This window comes from Lonchura striata, chromosome 15 (genome assembly GCF_050655825.1).
Source record: "Lonchura striata isolate lonStrDom1 chromosome 15, ASM5065582v1, whole genome shotgun sequence".
Lineage (NCBI taxonomy): Eukaryota > Metazoa > Chordata > Aves > Passeriformes > Estrildidae > Lonchura > Lonchura striata.
In genome coordinates, this window is record NC_140717.1 from 6,576,555 (window position 1) to 6,596,700 (window position 20,146).

The following is a 20,146-nucleotide window of genomic DNA, read 5'->3' on the forward strand; positions in this document are numbered from 1 at the left end:
AAAAAGAAGATTCTAAGTAGTGTGATATAAACCATTTGATGTGGTGGGTGGTTGGTTTCTGATGACAGAGCTATTGGAAAAGTATTAGTGCAGTGTGTTAAGTTGGGAAGTCCTTAGCTCAGGAGCAGGAGGCCTCTCAGGAATGCAGTGGCTTTGGCTGGGTTAGTGACTCAATGCACTGTGTTTTCATGTCAACCCTCATTCCCTGCTGCTGTTTTGCTCCCTTCAGGGACTTCACTGTCAATCTGTCTTAATTGAGTTTCATTTTATGTCATATTGGTGATAGTTGCTCTGCAGTAAGCTTGTCACCAAATTTGGTGATACTGTTGACATCTTTGATCTTGCTCACACCGTGAATCAAGGTTATATGATGGTTATACCAGAAATAAAAAGGGAATATTTGCCTTCCCCTCCTCAGCAGAGTTGCTTTTATGGCAAAAGAGGAAGGAAGGGAGAGGATATAAAACCACAGAAAGTGTTCTTTTGGTGAAGTGATCTAATATTGTCAGCAGGATGGAATGTTAGATCTCTAGATACACAGAATTAAAATCTGTCTTAATTTAGGAGTGAAATAACTTAGGCTGTTATCTTGTCTGCCTGGAGAGCTGCAATCTGTGTATCAGGTCTATGTGACCATTCAGGTAACAACCAGAAAAGCCTCAACAGTGACCATATATGTGTGGTAAAAACATGCATGTAATTGGGCCCAGGACTAGAACCGAGGAGGAGCGTGGGGTAAAGTCTCAGAACAGTGGTGTAACTGTGCTGGAGGATGAGAGCGCTGTGGCAGATGGACTGAGATGCTTTCTCTGTGGAGCTGGTACCAAAAATGCATATGGAAGTTACATTTGAATTTTGGGAATAGGTGAGAAGAGGTATAACAAATGAATATAAAGATTAATGTCTTCTGCAGAAATTTTGACTGAAATAAAATTTCTGTTTGGTGTGGCCTGTTTTTTCTTAAACTGGAACAGAAAGATCTACGAGTAGATCTTAATGTTTTCTTTTTCTTGAGTAGATCTCGATAAATGCACATATTTTTAGCAGTAAATACTTGCATTTTGTTCTAGGAAGGTGCTTTAAGTATGGCAAAGCTTTTATGGACACTTTAAAATACCTGTATTTAAATAATACAGTGATTAGTTTATTCTCAATCCCACTGCAAATGGGTCATAAAGGTAACTTCTTACTTAAAAAACATTGTCTTGTGTGTGTTTTACTTGAGAAAATAGAAACTGTTTCTGTCCCCACTGCCTTGAAAATCAAATTCTTAGATGAAGAACAGTAAAGTGTGAAGGGGGCTAATCTGTTGTGAATCTTGGGATGCCTTCCCTGGAAGGTCCTATGTCATGAAGTTTATTAGTCCAGAATTTAAAAAAGAAATCTTTTCCTGTGAAAGTCTATCCTTACGGTTGCTAAGTGATGCAGATCTATTTTCCTGTCTGCAGCACGAACCCTCTAGTGCTGCTTACAGTAAAGCCAGACAACTGCAGAGTGCCAGTGGCAAGGTCCTTGAAACTTTCAGCACTTTTCATCTGGGGCTGTCAGACTCTGAAGGTGAGGGTTATGCTCTTGCCCTTTGCACTGGACAGTAAGAAGCTATGGCTGAGCTGAGTATTTCAAATACTTCAGAGAAAAGGCAGCTAAAAGAGAAGGACAGAAGAAGGATAATAGAAGTTCTCTTTTCCACTCTCCCAATGACTTCGGGCTAGAAGGGTTTGCCTGAGTCACTTAGACCTGTTGCCAGAAATTACATGGTTGGTGTGTAGTTTAGAAGGGTCCATTGAATTACACTGCTCTGTCTGCTGGTCCATACCATGAGATTTGAGAAGAATTTGTGTCCCTCTAACAAACGTGAGATTTAACAAAAATGCAAAAGGCACGGCACTAATGTGTCATAGGAAGCAATCAGGAGAAATCAAGGGCATTGCTTAAGTTGTGGGTTCCTGTACTAGCAAAGTGTTTAAGTCAATCTGCTCTTAGGAGGGCTGGTCTGAGGCTGCAGAGAAGGACCAGCTAACTCCTCCTCTCAGCATGGCCTCTGAATTCTGGATGTGGGGGAGAAAAGCCTGTCTGACTGCAAATCTGGCTGCTGGCTTGGCTGCAAGCGTGTGACTGTGACAAGAAAAGAGGCAACCAAGAGTTTAATTCCATTAAAAGCCAGCCCCACCTTGCTTCCTGTCCCTAACCATGGCTGATCTCCAGTGCTTAGAACAAGTGACAGAAACCCTTAGCTGCCAAAAATATGCATCAAGTGGTGGAAGAAAATTGTTCTTGTCTTTTGCAGGTGACTAGCAGAAGCATAAGATAAATATGTTCTAAATCCAGGGCTAACCAAATATACCAAACTGCCCAATAAAAATAAATACCTAATAAAATTAGTGCCTAATAAAAAATAAATACCAAATAAAATATATCAAAATACCTAATAAAAATTAAGTGCCTAATTAAAAAATAGTTTATTATGCGAAGTTTTGCCTGCCTATGTTCTCTGTCTAAGGTCCTAAGAAATGGTGTTTTTTCAAGATTTCTGGGGTTTTGTTTTCTGGTTTGCTTTGGGTTACTGGGGTTGAGGTTTTTTTAATTTAAAAATTTGGTATGGATTCGTGACTGTCATTATAAAATACTGAGTTAAAATGGGCCATTCCTCCAAAAAGAAGGATTTCTACTGATTTCTTCCAACAGTTTGTTGGGTTCTGGTAAGCTCTTTCACCAAAGATAGATGAAAGAGGAAGTACAGGATGAGCATACCAAAAATATGCTTTGCTTCAGCAAGCTCTATTCACAGATTGATGGTATCACTGTTTGTTTTTGGTTGGTTTTTTTTAGGCCTGAGCAAGCATTTACGAGGGGGTGGAAGGTACAGATGAGTATAATGCTAAAAAGAATAGAGCATGAGGAATGGGGGATGAGATTATCAGCATGTTGTGTGGGGGCCAGGATTAGGACAGATGGTGCCAATCATTGTGAGAAGGAAGCAGCACAGGTGAGTTGGGGGTTTAGGACAGTGGCAGAAAAGGACACAGGAAGTTACAAGATGTGATGGGATGCACGAGGTACAAGTTGGATACCAAGAATCAGCTTGGAGCTTTTCCCATGCCAATGCTTTTTTCTTCTTCATCTCAACCACTGAGGGCTGGAGGAGCTTTTACACAAGCAGCACCATTTCTGCTCATTCTGCTGGTTGAGGCTGCTGCTGATCTAGCTGTGAAATCACTAGTCAGCTCTAAGTTAACTTGGCTTTTAATCATGCGGGCGTTGCTGCTCTGAAAAGTAAATTGGCACAGCCAGTGCTATGAGAGCTTGGTACTCTAGAGTTGGATTTGTTTTTTTTTTTTAATATTTTATTGCAATTTTTTTGTTGATGGAGCTGGTTACCTTTTGTTAATCATTTTTTTCACACTTGAGAGGAAACAGCAGAAACTGCTCTGTTGTGCTAAGAGAATTGATCCAGATGTAGCAGTTAATCAAATGAAATACTCTGAGATGGTCCCAGCCTGAATGATAGCTTTGCATCATGGCTTTTGATGTTGGATTGTATGTATTTAATTTCTGCAATGATGCTGACTGAGGAAGAATATAAGTGCCCCAGAAATGTGGGTATTTTCCACCTTGTCATGCTCTGTTGAGAGCTTCTATCGCCATGACAAGGCTTATTAGATTAACCAGTATTCCATTTCTCTTGATTTCCTCTGTCTGCCCCTTTCTGATACTTTGAAGGTTGTATGGATATTCAGGAAGTTGTTCTAATACAATTTGTACACAGGAAAGAATTACTGGGAGAGCATTTCTCCTAAAATCTGTGTGTCCAGTGCTAACTGAGATCAGCTTCCCTTGGGGATAAGATGTGCTGTTTCCATGACAGGAAAATCATCGTGCCACCAGCACATATATTTTTAAGGAATTTCTTTCTCACTTTGAACAAGGGATGGGGAAGAAATATTGTAGTTGTGTTTGCAGCCTTCTCTCCTCTTACAAAGCCAGCACAAGCCCTGAGGAGCAGCTCCCTCTGCAGTCACCTCATGAAATTCAAGCTTGGGCAGTCCCTGTGCCCTGTCCCATCCCATCCCACCTTGCTGGACTTCCTACCTTTCGCAGAGCTCTTCCTTTCCTTCCCCGAATCCCTAATTTTCCTTCCTGCCTTGCAGTGCCTGGGGATGTTTTCATCTGGCTCACCATGAGAAATTTTTGAAATGCAAAATGGTGCCTGTAATATTAGGCTCTGATTCTTTTAATAGCAAATAAAATCAACAAGCAAAAATGATAAATAAAATTAGCTCCTTTGGGGAGATGGAATAGAAGACACAAATAAAACCAGCTTTGTGAGAGCTGGCTAGGGTTTTCTTAGGTAATGCCTCAGACCTGAAAAGAATGGAAGTAAAAAAGTGACGGTTAAAGTTGAAACTATAATTTTAAGAAAAAGATAGTTTTAGCCAATGCAGTTTAGACCTGTAAATCTAAATTTTTATTAAAAGAAGATTTTCAGATTTGTCTCAGTACATATTTGCAGCTATTTACATATATTTGATTAACATTTGAAAGCAGATTCTTTAGTGTCTTTTTTAGTTAATGTGAGCTTTAATTTGTATTTTTAGACTGCTTTTCTCAACTATTCATTTTTAGCCTTGTTTGTACACCCAGCTGTTATGGGATTTAATATGCATCTTTCTCAGATGGTTGCTTTTTCTCTGTAGGAGTATAGACATGCTTTATAAATTGATTTTTAAATATGGTAATTTGATGGATTAGATTTATTGGACCAGGGCTAAAGGAATGCTGTATCAAAGCATTAATTTGAAACAGTTTTTTTTAGTAAGTCCTGATCATATCTCTACCATTGACATGCAGGATTCTTTCTTCCAAGTTTTTCCATATCAGGTTTCTGAAGAGATATATTAATATCTGACCTTTCAAGGCAGCATTGGTGGATTTTGCTGTGTTTGTTTGCTGATATTAAAACAGTCTTTCCTAATCACTGCTCAAGGTGGTGGTGCTGAAAATCTGATGCAGAAATGTTGCTGTTTTTTTGTAAAAATCCATGCATATCTGTCTGTGCCTCTGCTGCACATCCAGTTGGATTAAGCAGTAGATTTTTCTCAGAAAATGGTGGTGATGGAATGAAACTTTCCTTGGTGTTGAGAGGAGCCTGTGCTGCTGTGTGTGGGTGTCTGGCTCTATGCAGAGAGCTGCTCAAAGCTCCTTTCTCTCCGTGGGGATAACTGGCTGCACACCAAACTGTGGCCAGGAGAAGCAGAAAGCAACGTGTGGGCAGCCTGTGTGATCTTTTATTAGCACCTTCATTGTACTGCTGCTTTTTCATCTATCAGTTAACACTGCTTCCATCATTAACTGCTCGAGTCTCTAGTCTGAATCATTTTATGCGAGGGAGAATGTGATTTTTAAAATTGTGTTTTGATATGTGTACTTAATTTTTTGGTTGCAGGTTGCATATTTAAGACTTTGCAAAGCACTAAAAATATGCTCCTAAGCATCAGATGGCTTCCTATCCTTTTCTAAAATAAATTTAAACTAACAGGAATGGTAAACTTCTTAAATGCTGAGTCAATTAGACAGAAAGCTTAAGAACAAGTAAATATTTTCCCCTGGCTTCTGGAGTCAAATTGGTTTGAACAGTACAGTTGTGTCTCAGGAAAAAAAATTACTTGTAAGTGGAACTCTGAAGTTCTGCAGTGTGACTAATCATATTGATATTGATTGGGTTTGTAGGGATCATATGAATTGGGTTAGGGAAGTTTCAATTTTGATTCACAGAATGTAACTAAGGATATTAAATTCTTCTTCCTGTAGTGCAGATTATGACATGTTGAAGTTTGTAGGGCTTTTATACTTTGATGATAATTTAAAAACCTGTTTAAAAATAAAGTACCAAATACAAAACATCTCTCTGAAAATTTGTTATCTTTCCAAATGTTTACATTGACTTTATGCTCTGATTTTGTTGCACCTATAAATCCCTACAAATCATGCAAAACTGATGCTGTGATTTATTGTTTTGCACTCTGACATAGCGACTGATGGAAAATATTAATATTGTAACTAGAAGTACACATGGATTATTTAATAATGATGTACTGTCATTAGCTTTTATGGTACGTTTGATCTGCAATGATGGCTGTTAGGTTGTGATTGCTGCACAATCACATTTCTTTTATCCTGGAATAAGTATGTGCCCAATGACTTTACAGAGGCTGCATAAATCAGATTTGTGTACCTTTTGCCCATATTCATGTGCTGTTTGGCTTTGCTCTTTTAGATCTGTTTTTTCAAGTGTGGATTCCCCAGCCAAGGTCAGCTCCATGGAAAAGACTCTTCTTCTCAAGAGCAAAGAGCTCCAAGACGCCCAGGACAAGTGTCACAAGGTATTTATTTATGCGATTGGCCACACCCATTGCTCCAGGAATCTGCAACCACTGTATGTCCAGGGATCTGTCAGATGCTGCTGATCATCCAGACTCGTGGTGGGCAAAGTGCTTTTCCTTCAGAGAGGTGGCTTCCTGTCCAGTACAAAGGGAGATGAATTTAGGCCATGCTGTTGCTGTAGATACTTTTAACTTAACAAGAAGCGGCTCTGGATTTTAAACAGTGCTTTTCTCAGCGTGCCACAGACGACTGCTTCTTCCTGCAGGCCCTGCCTCTTCATCAGACACACATTACAGCAGTACTGTTCTGAGGGCTCTTCCTCACTCATCAGCTCCTGCTTATATAACTGTTGTTACGTCACTGCTTTTGGTGAACGTCTTGTAACAGTTGCTGTGCTCCAATAAAGGGAACCTGGTGGAGTCTTTTAACGCTTACTGCTTGTTTTGAGACTTTTATGAGAGTTCCATTACTTGTCTCCCTGCTCGGTTCTGGATTTGACCATTTGCTCCTGACAAGGAGATGGGGGGAAACCATCTTCTGGTCCAGCATGGATTTGGGATAAGGTTAAAGTGACCCATCTCTGCAAGTCAGGTGAAAAATGATTGTGTCTTCTTTGCTAACTGGGGTTCGAAGAATGACTGAATATGAACAAGCAGCTTGAATGAATGGGGTGACTTAGACTTACTACTTTGTCCTTAAGAAGAACTGTGCATTCCTGGAGCAGAGACAATGGTATCGGAATTTAAACACCATTTGGAGAAACATAGCTAGAAGTCTCTTGGAGACAAATTCCTTACAAAGAGAGCTCTGAAAGTTTCAGTAAACAAAGCTTTTGAAGCCCCCCTTTATAACCTCTTGATATTTATTGCAGATGGAGCAGGAAATGACGCGGTTGCATCGGAGAGTGTCAGAGGTGGAGGCTGTACTTAGCCAAAAGGAGGTGGAACTGAAAGCCTCTGAGACCCAGCGATCCCTCCTGGAGCAGGACCTGGCCACCTATATCACAGAATGCAGTGTGAGCCCTTACACCAGTCCTTTCAGCTCTGAAGGCCTGAAATCTGGTGGTCTTTGTCTTTCTCTTCCATCATGCTTTCAGTGGGGTACTTGATGGAGAGAAAATACTGTGTGAGAGGATATCTGTTGAACATGGAGCCCTGAAGTGTTTGCACAAGCTTGATTGGTAGTTTTACTCAGATGTTGTTTCATGGTCATGTGCTTAGATCATGCAGGAATGACTACTGTCCTAGTCTTGCTGAAACTCTTTGTGATGTTTGTCTTACTGGCTGTGCTAGAACATGCCTGGGTTGTGCTTCTTGAAGGTTTCTTAGCTGGAAGAGGATGGGGCCTAATCGGTGCCTAGACATAAATCTTCAAGAACAAATTGGATTAGGAAGCAGTGGTGTTGCCTCCATCTGTGGTGTCCTGAGTTCAGACCCGTCCTGTTCCCCAACACAGTGTCAGGGAAGATCTAGGACAGGTGCTATTTTTCAGGTAGAATATAAAAATGAGGCTGTAAAGCCATGTCTTCAAAGATCATTTTTCATGAGAGCTGGAATGTCTGCCCAATTGTCATTGGCAAGATTCCAGAGAGGATATTTTCATTCTAGTTGATAGACTGTATTTTCAGTTAGATACACAATTATGTTTCCTCTCTTGTACCAAGAATAAAAATGCAGCTAATATTCTGTTCCAGAGAATTGAAAACCATTTCTGATGTCTTGGTTTTTTGGGAAGGACATCTTAAAATGGGGCCAAGTGATTTTCTTATACTGAATGCTACTAGGCAAAGAAAGAAAATTCAGTTTGTATCTTCCTGTTGATGAATAACACTCAGTTAATAGGAGCATCACTCCACTGGTGACTCCAAATTTGGAGGTAAGGCATGTGGTGCGATACAGACTCAGCTCTTCTGTTCCTTACAGAAATTTAACAATGATTAAAGCATTTGACTCACTTAACAGCAACAAGAAAAATGTAAGTAAAATGAAGTTGAAGGATTGTATCTAATAGTGCTGGATAAAATATAGATAAATGCTGTCAATAATGGATGCCTTTTGTGATCTGTGTTTGGTTTTTGTCTCTAAACCTGATGTGAAGAGGTGGAGATTTGAACTAAGATTTAAGTTGAGTAAACAGTATTTGTAAAATGGGCTGCTTCTGTTCAGATAGGAGTAGCACTGGACATGAATTTCATTAGGGTTCCATCATTGGTGCCTCCATTTTTCTGATGCCTCACTGCAGTCAAGGAGGCATTTGTGTAACTAAAGATCTTCATTATACAACCATTTGAGAAACCAAAGCCTATGTATTGAACATTTTGCTTTCTGCAGAGCTTAAAGCGCAGCCTGGAGCAGGCACGGATGGAGGTGTCTCAGGAAGATGATAAGGCACTACAGCTACTTCATGATATCAGAGAGCAAAGCCGAAAACTGCAAGAGATCAAAGAACAGGTATTCCTGCTTCTTTGGGGAGCAGAGTGGCTGCCCACAAATAGGCATTCTTGGCACATTCTAGCTCTGGTGCCAGGATTACGCTCGGTGTTGATAGGCTGTGATAACTCCCAAGCTGTGTGATTTCACAGGGGTTCCTGAACAATACAGGGAGCAACAAAATTCCACTTGTATATTTTGCAAGTAAGCACCAACTCCAAACTTCACCTTTTTCTTTTCCTAGTCCTGAAAGTACTTTGTCTATACAATCAATTTAGGAGAAAGTTCCAATGCTTTGATAACATGCTGCACTAGAAATGGCCTGTCCATTTTAAATGGTTAAGGTATGAAAATGTCACAAGTTAATAAGTCTTCACCTGGGAGAGAAATGAGCTAACCTGAATTTTGTGTTGTTTTTTTTTTAATTTTTCTTCTTTATCTTACCATTTAAAATGCCTAATAGCATTTCAAAATAGAATGTGTTGCCTTACTGTTCTTTTCCTGATTTGATTTTTTTGTGAAGTAGAAATGGATATTTTCTTTTCCACCGAAAGAATGTTGAAAATTCATTAATTTACATAGTTGCTCCTAAGAAAAAAAGGCCAAAATTAAATGAAAACATTGTGACAAATGTGGTCATTGCAAGGGAGAACCCATTCAGTTTTATGAATTAACAGCAACATACTGCATTGAGAAAAAGAAACTGAAATTTGCTATAGCATTCAAGCAATTCTTTGTAATTATCTGTTGGTTTTCATCTTCAAAGCACTTTACAAACATTAACTGACTCATTTCAAAGTCTCTGAGACAAGGAAGCCCTGAAACCTTGGTAATAATTCTCCAGACATGAGTAGCTCTTATGTAAAAAGTAATGAAATGCAAACCCAACCCTCTGGATGTAGCTGGCCTCCACAGACTTCCCCAGCATTCTTCTGGGTGGTTGTTTTATGTAATACAAGGGATCTAAAGCTCCCTGCTCTCTCTTCTGGTGCTTTGCTAGCAGAGTTGCTATAAATGCTGAAATGGGGAACATTTTTGATGATTTTAAATCTCCACAGATTCTTAGGCAGTACAGACACATGTAACAGAGGAAACATAATGCAAGTAATTTTTAATCAAATGTTTTGTCCCTGAATCTCGTAATTTGGCTTGTGAAGATTCACAATGACATAAAGAGGCTGCTTAGTTCAACAAATGAATCCTGCAGACTTTCCTGTCTGTGGTGGCCTTCTGAGCTCCCTGAAACACATGTTGCAAGAACCTTGCAACCAAAAATGCTGAGAGATTTGTGCTGACTCATATGAGCCAGGTGGATCTTGGCCATTAGAGACTTGGACCATGATTTTTAAGTCAGAATGAACTGGGAGATGGAAGAGTCCCTTAGAATTTTGCTATTGGAAACCTGAGGCTTAATAAGAGAGAATAAGTCAAATCAACAGCAAATCAGAATCTTCAAAACCCAATAATGAGGCATTTGATATTTTCAGGGTGAGGCTGTAGGTTCAACTTAGCCTCAGGTACTTGGATAGGAGAGCATGGTGGGTTTGTGGGGTTTTTTGTTTGTTTGGGGTGTGTGTTTGGTTTTTGTTGGTTTTTTTGGGTTTTTTTTGTTTTGTTTTTTTTTTTTTTAACTAAACCTGTGCTCTGGTCATTATTTGATGAAGAACTGTACTAACAGACAAACTTGCAACTAAGCAGAATCTGTGTTTTTTTTTGAAAGACCCACACATATCTGTGTAGTTCTCTGATGTGAATTGGTTCAGGTACATGCCCTGAACTTGTCTAGTAATCTGTGCTTAAATACCTCTTGATATTTTAGAACTCTGAGCAATGCATATCCCAGAAGTTTGTTTTGTGTTGCTTTGAGTGGTGTGCCCCGTTCCTCTGATCTGATCTTGGGACTTACTCAAAGAAAGTCTTGCAAATGTGATGAAACAAGAAAACCTGAAATATTACTAATTATCTCCTCTTCTTTCTTCTTTTCTCCCTCCCCATTTTCCTCCCTTCCCAAATGCTCATTGTAACAGTGGCAATTATTGCCATACCTTTGATTCTTTGGTCAAATGTTTGCTGATATAAAAACCCAGTATTTTAGGAAATCTAAATAAGTTATGGTTTCTGAGTGGAACATTTATTCCTTCAAACCGTTCTGCCTTTTTTGTTCACAGATGTATTTGTATAAAAAGTATATTTGAGTTAATACATGCTTAGTTATTAGAAAAAAAGCTCAAAATTTTTTCCAGCAAGAAAAGATTATCCTTCCATGGGAGATGAGCTGGAAAGAGTAGGTCTCTGTCTGGTTTACAAAGTGGAGAACCAGTTTTGGGATTACAATCTAAAGAGCCATTCTTTGCTCCCTATAAGGGACAGTAAAGCAATCTGCTAAAGGTCTGGCTTCTTTCAATATCTGCATAAGCTCTCCATGCTGGAGAATGAGGGGCTGCCATCAGGGTCAGTGCTTGTGCAGTCACTTGTCGAGCTGAAGGGAGCTGCCTGTCTGGAGGGAGCGATGACAAACCTGATTCTGTCACGAGACAGTTACTCTTCTGAATATGGGGGTAGTCAGGCATACTGTGAGATATTAAAATGGAAAGAAAGATAGACTCCCCCACTGTCAGTCCTTCACAATCTTTGTTCCTAACTCTTGATGTGCATGTTTTCTACTTGTTCTCAGCTTTGTAAAAAATACTTTGATTTTGGAGAGGGCTTTTTACTGTTTTTTTTTTTTTTTTTTTTTTTGCTTTTGCTTTAGAATCATTTTATGAAATGCATACTTGTAGGACTTAATAAATGCTAAACATAATTAAATTCTTGTCTTCCAGTGAAGATATGGGATACAATCTCTCGAGCTAGTCTCAGTTTGAGTTCCCAGTCTCATTGAGATAGACAATTCAAATGCTCTTTTCTTCTCTGACCTTCCCCATCCAAATGCCTTGTATTGTAGTTTCCCACATGGGGAATCTTTATTTCTGCCTGTATAGGCAAATATCTTCTATGAGCAATGTGAATTTCAGGTATTTTTCTAAGATGATACTTGATTTTAGGTTGTCTCCCATACTGAGCAATGTGATCCTTTTGAACTCTGTCAAGAGAAATCTGATGGCTGCAAGCCACAGTGTGCTACCCCTCTGCTTCTCCTTCTTTCCTTTTACCCAAGCTGTGCAGATCTGTGATAACTGTCATGTTATCAGCCTGAGAAAATAGATCTTGAGGGAGCATCTGGGCATTTAGTAGAGACATCAACTCAAAGGCACATTTCTGTTTCAGAAATTAGAAATGTAAGTAATTTTTATCATTTGTACATAGATGTATGTATGTGTTCCTGCACTCTCTAAAAGTCAATGTTTTGATTTTGAGGTATTGAGTTGAAAGTGGCAAGACTCAAACCAGAACACCATGGATGTTATTTTAGTTAGTTTTTACTGTTTTATTTTGTACTTTACCTTTGTTCTACGTGCTTTAAGTACATCTCTTGCCTGCGGTCAATATTCTGGAATCTGCTGTTTCAAGCATTTCCCCTGTTGCCTCTAAACTATAATCCCTTCTCCTTCCCTTGCACCCCAACTACAGGAATACCAAGCTCAAGTAGAAGAGATGAGGCTGATGATGAATCAGCTGGAAGAGGATCTGATCTCGGCTCGCAGGCGCAGCGATCTCTATGAGTCGGAGTTGAGGGAGTCCCGCCTGGCAGCCGAGGAATTCAAACGTAAAGCTGCCGAATGCCACAACAAACTGCAAAAGGTAGTTTAGGCTTCATGGGAGAGGGGGCTGAGGCTTGCTGGCATATCTAGTGCTGTTTGACACATGCACACACAAGTTGTGGGTGTGCCCTTCAAAGATTAGCGTGGTTTGTACAACTTACACAACATGTTTTTCATTATATGGTTTATACTTTGTGTAACTGCTGGTGTTTAAATTGTATGAGGTGATGACTGGATAGAAGCCTAGCTTTTCCTGAGATTTTAATGTATTTTATATTTAAGTTACAGGTTAAAGATCAAGGAAAAAATGAGGCAGGAGAGTTGTATTCCAAACTGGAAAAGGTATGTTGCTTCAGTGTTCTAGATTTTGCTTCCTGGGTCCTTCATTTTATACACAGAAACCAAACTGTGGCTAGTTAGTGGCATGCATGGCCTCACAGCCATGCATGTCCTCTTTCATTTTATGTTTTAAGACATCTTGGTGTGATTCACTGTTCTCTCTTATTTGATCTGTCTCTGGATAACCTGTTCTTAATGGATTGTGCTGAGAAGCCAGGCAAAGACAGGCTGTTATGTGTCATCCAAGTTTAGAGTTAGGCTGGGGGTACATCAGGGTTTTCTTTACACAAAAAGAACAGCAAGTGAAAAGCAAAAAGTATTCTGAGTATTCTCATACTGAACAATCTTCTTGGTAACCAAAATATTAAATCAACTGGAATTCAGCAAAATGGGAATGGATTTGCCAAGAAGTGTTTTGGTGTGTTGGAATTACAGGGGGAAACCAAGATTTTTGGGAAGCAAATTAAAACAAATATGGTATCATAAGCAAAGAGCATTTTCTCCTCTTTGGTTTTGACTCTTTCCCTCCATCTTTTTATCTAACTACAGATCAATACAGAGCAGCAAGCCAAAATCCAGGAGCTGCAGGAAAAGCTGACAAAGGTAACGATTGGGTGGTGAAAGTGAGTTTTTCACAAGATTTCCCAGTGAAATCTTAATGAAGAGGAGGGATGCACTTTGTTTTACCCTCAAAAATAGAATTAGTCATAGCATGGGGGATGATAAGGAAAAGGGGGTGGGAACTGGTATCTGAAATCACTGGTGCTCTCAATATGCTTTTGGCTCTTGAGACATGTCAACAATGTTTATTTTTACAAATGAAGCTGAGTCAGAACTGGAGTAGTAGAGAAATTCTCATTTAAACCCCTGTTTAGGTATGCTCTGGCCACTGCACTGGTCCCTTCCTTCTGAAGAAGGGTTCAGCTGGTTTTTAGCTCTAATAAAACACATGTTGGATGTGCTTTTAGTCTCCCAGTATAATCTGCTTTAATCACTTGACAGTTCGGTTCTTCACAGGTTCTTCACAGTAAAAATGTTGAATGATAGGGATTCACAACATAATTAAAACAACTTATCAATGTCTGCTGAAAGTAGTGCAGAATATCTAAGATTTGCTGTCGTGGTCAGCCTGGCACTTAAGGTGTCACTGTAAGAACAGTCAGGGAACTTCTCTTATTGGAATCCTTCAGCAGGAAAGAAAGGGGTTGTCATAATAATCCCCTGATTGAACTTTTCAAACTTGGCACCTGCTGAGAGAGGGCTGCTTCAAGGGTTAATGATCATGAACATGGAGACCAAAACTACATTGAAATAGTACTTCTAATATTTCAAACCAATCATGTTTTAATCCCCTGTCTCCTTTTCTACCCGCATTACTGCCAAGGAACTATCTATAGGCCAACAGGTTATTCTCCTTGTCCATCAGTAAGAGTATTTTGAGTTCTTTCAAAGAACTTGGGCTGATTTGGGGATAGACTTAGCTTTCAGTATGTAGAGTCAAGTAACTTGAAATATAGCAAGACAAACATGTCTTGCTATATGTATCCTAGATTTTAAATTTTTTTTTTTTTGTGAAACAGAAGTCAAAATTATGTTCTGGAAGTTAAAATTTGGACTCATGCACATATTAATTTAAACTGTTAAACCAAAGTTCTCTAGTGGTTTTATTGAGAATGTTGACTGTCTTGAAGTTCTGAAACTTTCATACACCAAATTTTTGAGTGTGCTTTTCATATAATACCTTTTTTTCTTCTCTCTTGACCTTCAGGCTGTGAAAGCCAGCTCAGAGGCAACTGAGCTCCTGCAGAACATCCGTCAGGCAAAGGAGAGAGCTGAGAAGGAGTTGGAGAAACTGCAGAACCGGGAAGATTCTAACGAAAGCATGAAGAAAAAATTGCTTGAAGCAGAGGTGAGTGCAGAGTGTCCAGAGTAAATCAGTCATTGGAATATGTCTTAGTTTAGGAACCCTCATCTGGGTGGCTCTGAACAGCATATATCCCTGGAGTAATTCTTCAGGGGAAAGTGTTGTTGGACATTAAGCCATTTTTAATTAAGAAACATATTTCTTTGAGGAAAACGGAGGGGTTTTCTTTTCAGTGAGGAGTGCATAAGGACATGTGCTTACCCTGGGGGATTAGGGGTGTGATGAGGATCCAAAATATGAAAGCTAGCATTATATTGACTGCTTCAGCCTGTTTCCTCTAGAAACTACTCCTTGCTTTGTGCTAATGCAAAGTTGGGTGGCCATAATTGCTCTGCAGGAACGACGCCATTCTCTGGAGAATCAAGTGAAGAGATTAGAGACTGTGGAACGAAGAGAAAACCGCCTAAAAGAAGATATTCAAACTAAATCTCAACAGATTCAACAGATGGCAGAAAAAATTCTGGTGAGCAGAGGTGATAAATGAAACCTAGAGGGTAAGAGTTCGTAAGGAAGGAGTAGGGAAGAATCAGAAGATAGAGAATTGCATTGAATAAAGTGGAAATTGTTGAATAGGATTTGTTTCCTGTACCAGTCATACTGGAGAAAGCTTAAGCATTCAGTATTTGCACCCCGAGTTTCAAACTCACTCCTGTGCCTTTAGTCTTAATAGTGCTTCAAAGCTGGAGTCATCTCAGTGGGAAAACTTTTTAGTCAACACAGTAATATTTAAATTCTTTACCTTGTGTTTGTTTCAGAGGTAAAACATTCTGAGGGCGGGTTATGGCAACAACAAAACCATCTCTCTTTTTCAGTAAATTGCAGGGGAATTTAGAGGTCAGATCTATTAGAAGTGCTTACATTTTGAAGCAGAGAGAAATTCATCATCCAAACTGTTTATCTCCAAAGATATTTGTTAAGAAGACATTTGCACCCACATAACTACTCTGTTGGCAGTTTCCTGGTTAAAACTATTAAGGCAAGTTAGTATGTCAGTCTCTAGTGAATCTAGCAGAGAAAGTTTGCTTCCCTGGGACAGAAAACATAATTTAATACTGGAGTCATTACATTTATTTTGCTTCATGAATTTTCTCTATGTGTTGCCAATAAGACAAGGAAAAAAAGGATTACGTTTTACTGGTAGTAATCACAAGCTGAAACACACCTGAGGAAGGCCAAATGGAAATGTAAAAATAAACATATTCGGAGTCAACAGATGACCCAGGCTTGTTCTGGGTGTATAGACTTCAGCATCAGTATGCTGAGCACTGTCAAGAAAAGGTAGAATCAGTTCTTAGTAGTGCTGTTCCTTTCAAATTGTTTTGATAGCAGGAGTGCATGGTAAGTGGGAGACTATGGTTGTGCTGGGCAGAGAGCCAACTTTATGTTTAGAAATAGTGTAAAAACTTTGAATTGTTTCATAAGCCTCTTGTGTATATTTGGGGATTGTTCCTTGGTTTGTATTATGTTCTCTGTGGAGGAGAAAGTGGAAGGGAAGGCAGAAATATCAACTAATTATTGTACACCATGGGATATGTTTAGCTCTTATAGATAGTTTCCATGGAGTCCTATCAGAATGTTGGAGAGGTACAAAACTATTTTATAAAATAAGTGAAACAGGCATTGAAGAAGTAATCCTACAGAGTCTTTCCTAGTCCCTTGCAACTGATCTAGAAGCACAGGGTACTGGTATTCTTTTTTCTTCCACTCCTACTCTGTACCATTCCTCAAGTTGTCTCTTCAAATGTTTTTGACTTTTCCTGGTACAGAGAGGTAAGAAGGCAGCTGAAGATAGAGAATTGCATAGAATAAGGTGGCAATTGTTGAATAAAGGCATGATTTTCATGTACACTCATGTAGCAGTGCTTGAGAAGTACCTGCTCATTTGTCTGTAAGGAACTGATGAAGAAGTAAGAAACAAGTTAGAGAAGATACTTCTTCCTGCCTGAAAGTGCAGATCATTGCTGTGATGCCAATAACAAAGTCAGTGCTACATAGAGAATACTGAGTGAGAGCAGGAATGGTAGGAGATTACCTTTTTAAGCCCACACTGGCTGTTAAGTGCCACTGCAGGAACTGGTGAAGCTCCTGCTACAATATGAGCAGTCTGATGCTGGGAGCTTTGAAGCTGCTGCTGATCTGGTTGTCTGATTCTCTGCCAGGACCTGAAATGTGTGGGTTTCTGGGGGAGGTGAGTTGTCCCTCTTGTTGCTGGGAGACATATTTCAATTGCAAAAAGCAGCAATCTCCATTCCATGCAGGAGTGTCAGGGACTAGGCACTGTTGATGACCTACTTTTGGTGAACCTCCTCTTTGATTCTCACTTCTGGAAAAGGAGGTCTATTGCAATTACTGGAGCAAAAAAGCCTTCAATATGAGGAAGATCAGGAAAAAGCATATCAAAATACTATGTAAAGTACTAAAACACACACAAATATCAGGAAATTTTCCTGTGTTGTGCAGTAATGAGGGCAGACAGAGATCCAGATGCACCTCAGCACCTGAACTCGTCTATGCAAGAGTTAGCCCATAGGTAGTGAATGACAGACCTGGACCTGCTCTGTTCTAAGGAAATTGTTGGAATGACAAATATGACAATACATGAGCATAAACTTATAAGTTAGGTTCTTGAGAAGTGTCCTTTTGAAAGGTGATTATAGATAGACCCCAAATAATATAGCCAGACTGTAGAAAAAGCTGATTTCTGAAATACAAATTATTTAAGTCCTTACTGTACATGGCTGAAGCTATGTGATGTGAAATAAAGAGGCTAGAAAGATTCTAATATGTTCCACCACATATATTGCATCCTGCACTTTTCATTTTTGAAGCCATTTATAAATAGCATTTCTGACAACATTTGTCCAAGGAATACAGCAAAGTAAATGCTATTCCCCCTCTGAATGCAGAATGAAAAGCACAGACAGCAGTACCCCGTTATTGAGGTCTGCTGTAAGAAAACAAATGAGAGACCTTGTTAAAAATAGATCTGAACTTCCTGTGATGCCACTGCAGCTATAAAATGTTTATAACTATGTTTTCACCAAATGTCCTTGGCCTATCTTTGGGTATATTTTACTGGGAGATGGAGATTCTTACCATGGAAGTAGAAATCCTTGTCCTTAGCAGTGTTCCCACTCTGCAGTAGATGGGTCAGCAGCAATATGCAAACTTTGAGTTGATCATGTTCAGGTCTCATAATGCCTTTTTTTTTTACCATTAGAGCACTGGACTTGGGATTTTTATAGTGGGAATGAATGTTTGATACCTGTGTAACACGTACTCACAGCACCTACTATTTCCTTGTGTCTGAATATGCTTTTTTGCTGCTTTTAGGAGCTGGAGGAAAAGCACCGTGAGGCTCAGATCGCAGCACAACATCTGGAGTTGCAGCTGAAACAGAAGGAACAATTCTATGAGGAGAAACTCAAAGTAAAAATATCTTCCTACAAGCTTTTGTGGGTAGAATGAGTTCAGGGAAAAACAGTTGCCTTTAGGCTCTGATTGCTTTGTCTTGTGAGTTGCCTTCTCATTGCCATTGCTGCAATGTTAAGGGAGCTTAGTGGAACCTAAATCAGTTTTCTCCTATATTTTCTGCCATTGTACCTTATCTATCTGTGGCACTGGATTAGGAGAGGTAGCATTTGAAGCCAGAACTACAGGAAGGCATTTGTTGATTGTAATTTGACTTTTGATGACTAAATAATACTTAGTTAATGCTGTTGGATCTCACACCCTAAAGAAACTTTCAGTTCTCACTGATTTTCTATGAGTGTTCACTCAGCCTACCTGCAAGTTTTAAATGCAGCAAATAGTAGACCATTTCTGAAATTCCATCTTGGAGCTGGAACATCTGCCAAGAAGCCACAGAAACCACCCACTTTGTTTTTGTCTTTTCCAGGGTAGCATTAACAAACAGTTAGAAATAGACACCATCTAAAATTAGGAAAAACAAGCTGGCAAATAGGAGTATGTGCACTGGCTAAGGATTTTTCGAAAGAGCTTGCAATATGACAGCCAGTAAATGCATTTTGTAAGAGTCTTTCATAAGAACAAATTATTCTCAGTAGAAACAGTCTTTATCTTGTACATTTATCTAATACTTTAATTCTACATTTTTCTTCAAATATGAGGATGTAGTATTTAAGAGCAGAAAAGAAATTTCTTGGGAGAAATATGAAGGAAAAAACAAGTAGGATTTGCTGGCAGACCATGTGGTTACCAGTAATGAGAGGAGAGTGATAGAAAGCAGGAAGATCAGATGTAAATGTTGAGAAATAAGTGGTGATATAAAAACTGAAGAAGACGATAAGCATTGGAAAAAATAAAGAGAGAACTGGTGTATTATGGGGCCCTATGATGTAGGGTTTAATAGGAGAAATCAGGAAACCAGATGAAAGAGGTGCAAAGGGATTAAAAAAGGTCATGGAGTTTTTGTAACTGGAAAAGTAAAAACTATCCTGTGGTGTCCAGAATTTGTGCCTTTGATAAATTTTTCTTTGAAGGAAGAGACCTTCATTTTAACAACTGATTTATAACTCTGGTCATACATACACAACATGCATTTCTAGAAACATGTAGCAATTCATTACTTTAGTCCTGTTCCCAATGACAACTATTTGTGCCACAAAAAGAAGTTTTTTTACTTTACTGTTAGACTTTCTTCTCCGACTGGAAGAATTTGTGTGGTCTCAGTTGCCTTCTCACCCATACCTATGGAACTCGCAAATTATTTGTGAGCCATGTTGGTAGGGCAGCCAAAGAATGGGCACTTTCCTATTTCTTCTGCTGTACATATTGGGGTAGAGAAGCTTTTCTGTGTTTCTGTTGCATTAGGCTGGAACAATTATTGAACACAGTTCATAGGACTCAAAATAATAAATAAAATACCTACAGTATCTCCATATCTCTATAAAATATTATTGTTAAATTCAGTCTTCAAAGACAACTGAGGCAGTGCTCGTTTTGCTCTTCCATGGATTTGATGCAATTGCATAATGGATTTAATTTTGCTTGAGATATGACCAATTGCTTACCAAAAAAAATCTAAATTGATGATTTTCTTTCTGCTTGCCCTTTGCCCAGTGAAATAGATATAATTTAGACAAAAAAATGTCTTCATTTAGGTGTTGGAAAATCAGATGAAGAAGGATCTTGCAGATAAGGAAGCACTTGAGAATATGCTCAGAAGACATGAAGAAGAAGCACGTGAGAAGTGCAAAGTTCTGGCTGAACAGAAGGCGGTATGCGGAGTTGATCTGGAAATCAAAGCTGTTTGAAGAGTAGCTTTCTAAAGCTGATTTCAAGCAAGATAATCTTGTTTGAGGTTCTGTAGTGCTGCTGAGCTACTTTGAAGGAAATTAATTGATTAATAT

At 39.1% G+C, this 20,146-nt stretch overlaps 1 protein-coding gene across 13 annotated transcripts in view; it reads left to right on the plus strand.

Annotated features, from left to right (window-relative positions):
- Positions 1-20,146, plus strand: part of CIT (citron rho-interacting serine/threonine kinase) — a 69,465-nt gene that overhangs the window by 16,093 nt on the left and 33,226 nt on the right. For 9 of the 13 annotated variants that reach the window (XM_085592655.1, XM_085592659.1, XM_085592660.1 and 6 more), the window contains 10 exons: positions 6,275-6,380; positions 7,253-7,396; positions 8,712-8,831; positions 12,381-12,551; positions 12,794-12,853; positions 13,400-13,453; positions 14,619-14,759; positions 15,112-15,237; positions 18,108-18,203; positions 19,898-20,014. In XM_085592655.1, the coding sequence (XP_085448781.1) occupies positions 6,275-6,380; positions 7,253-7,396; positions 8,712-8,831; positions 12,381-12,551; positions 12,794-12,853; positions 13,400-13,453; positions 14,619-14,759; positions 15,112-15,237; positions 18,108-18,203; positions 19,898-20,014 (1,135 nt within the window). The remainder of the gene's footprint in view (positions 1-6,274; positions 6,381-7,252; positions 7,397-8,711; positions 8,832-12,380; positions 12,552-12,793; positions 12,854-13,399; positions 13,454-14,618; positions 14,760-15,111; positions 15,238-18,107; positions 18,204-19,897; positions 20,015-20,146) is intronic. The other 4 variants (XM_085592658.1, XM_085592661.1, XM_085592666.1 and 1 more) reach the window with 1 other exon arrangement.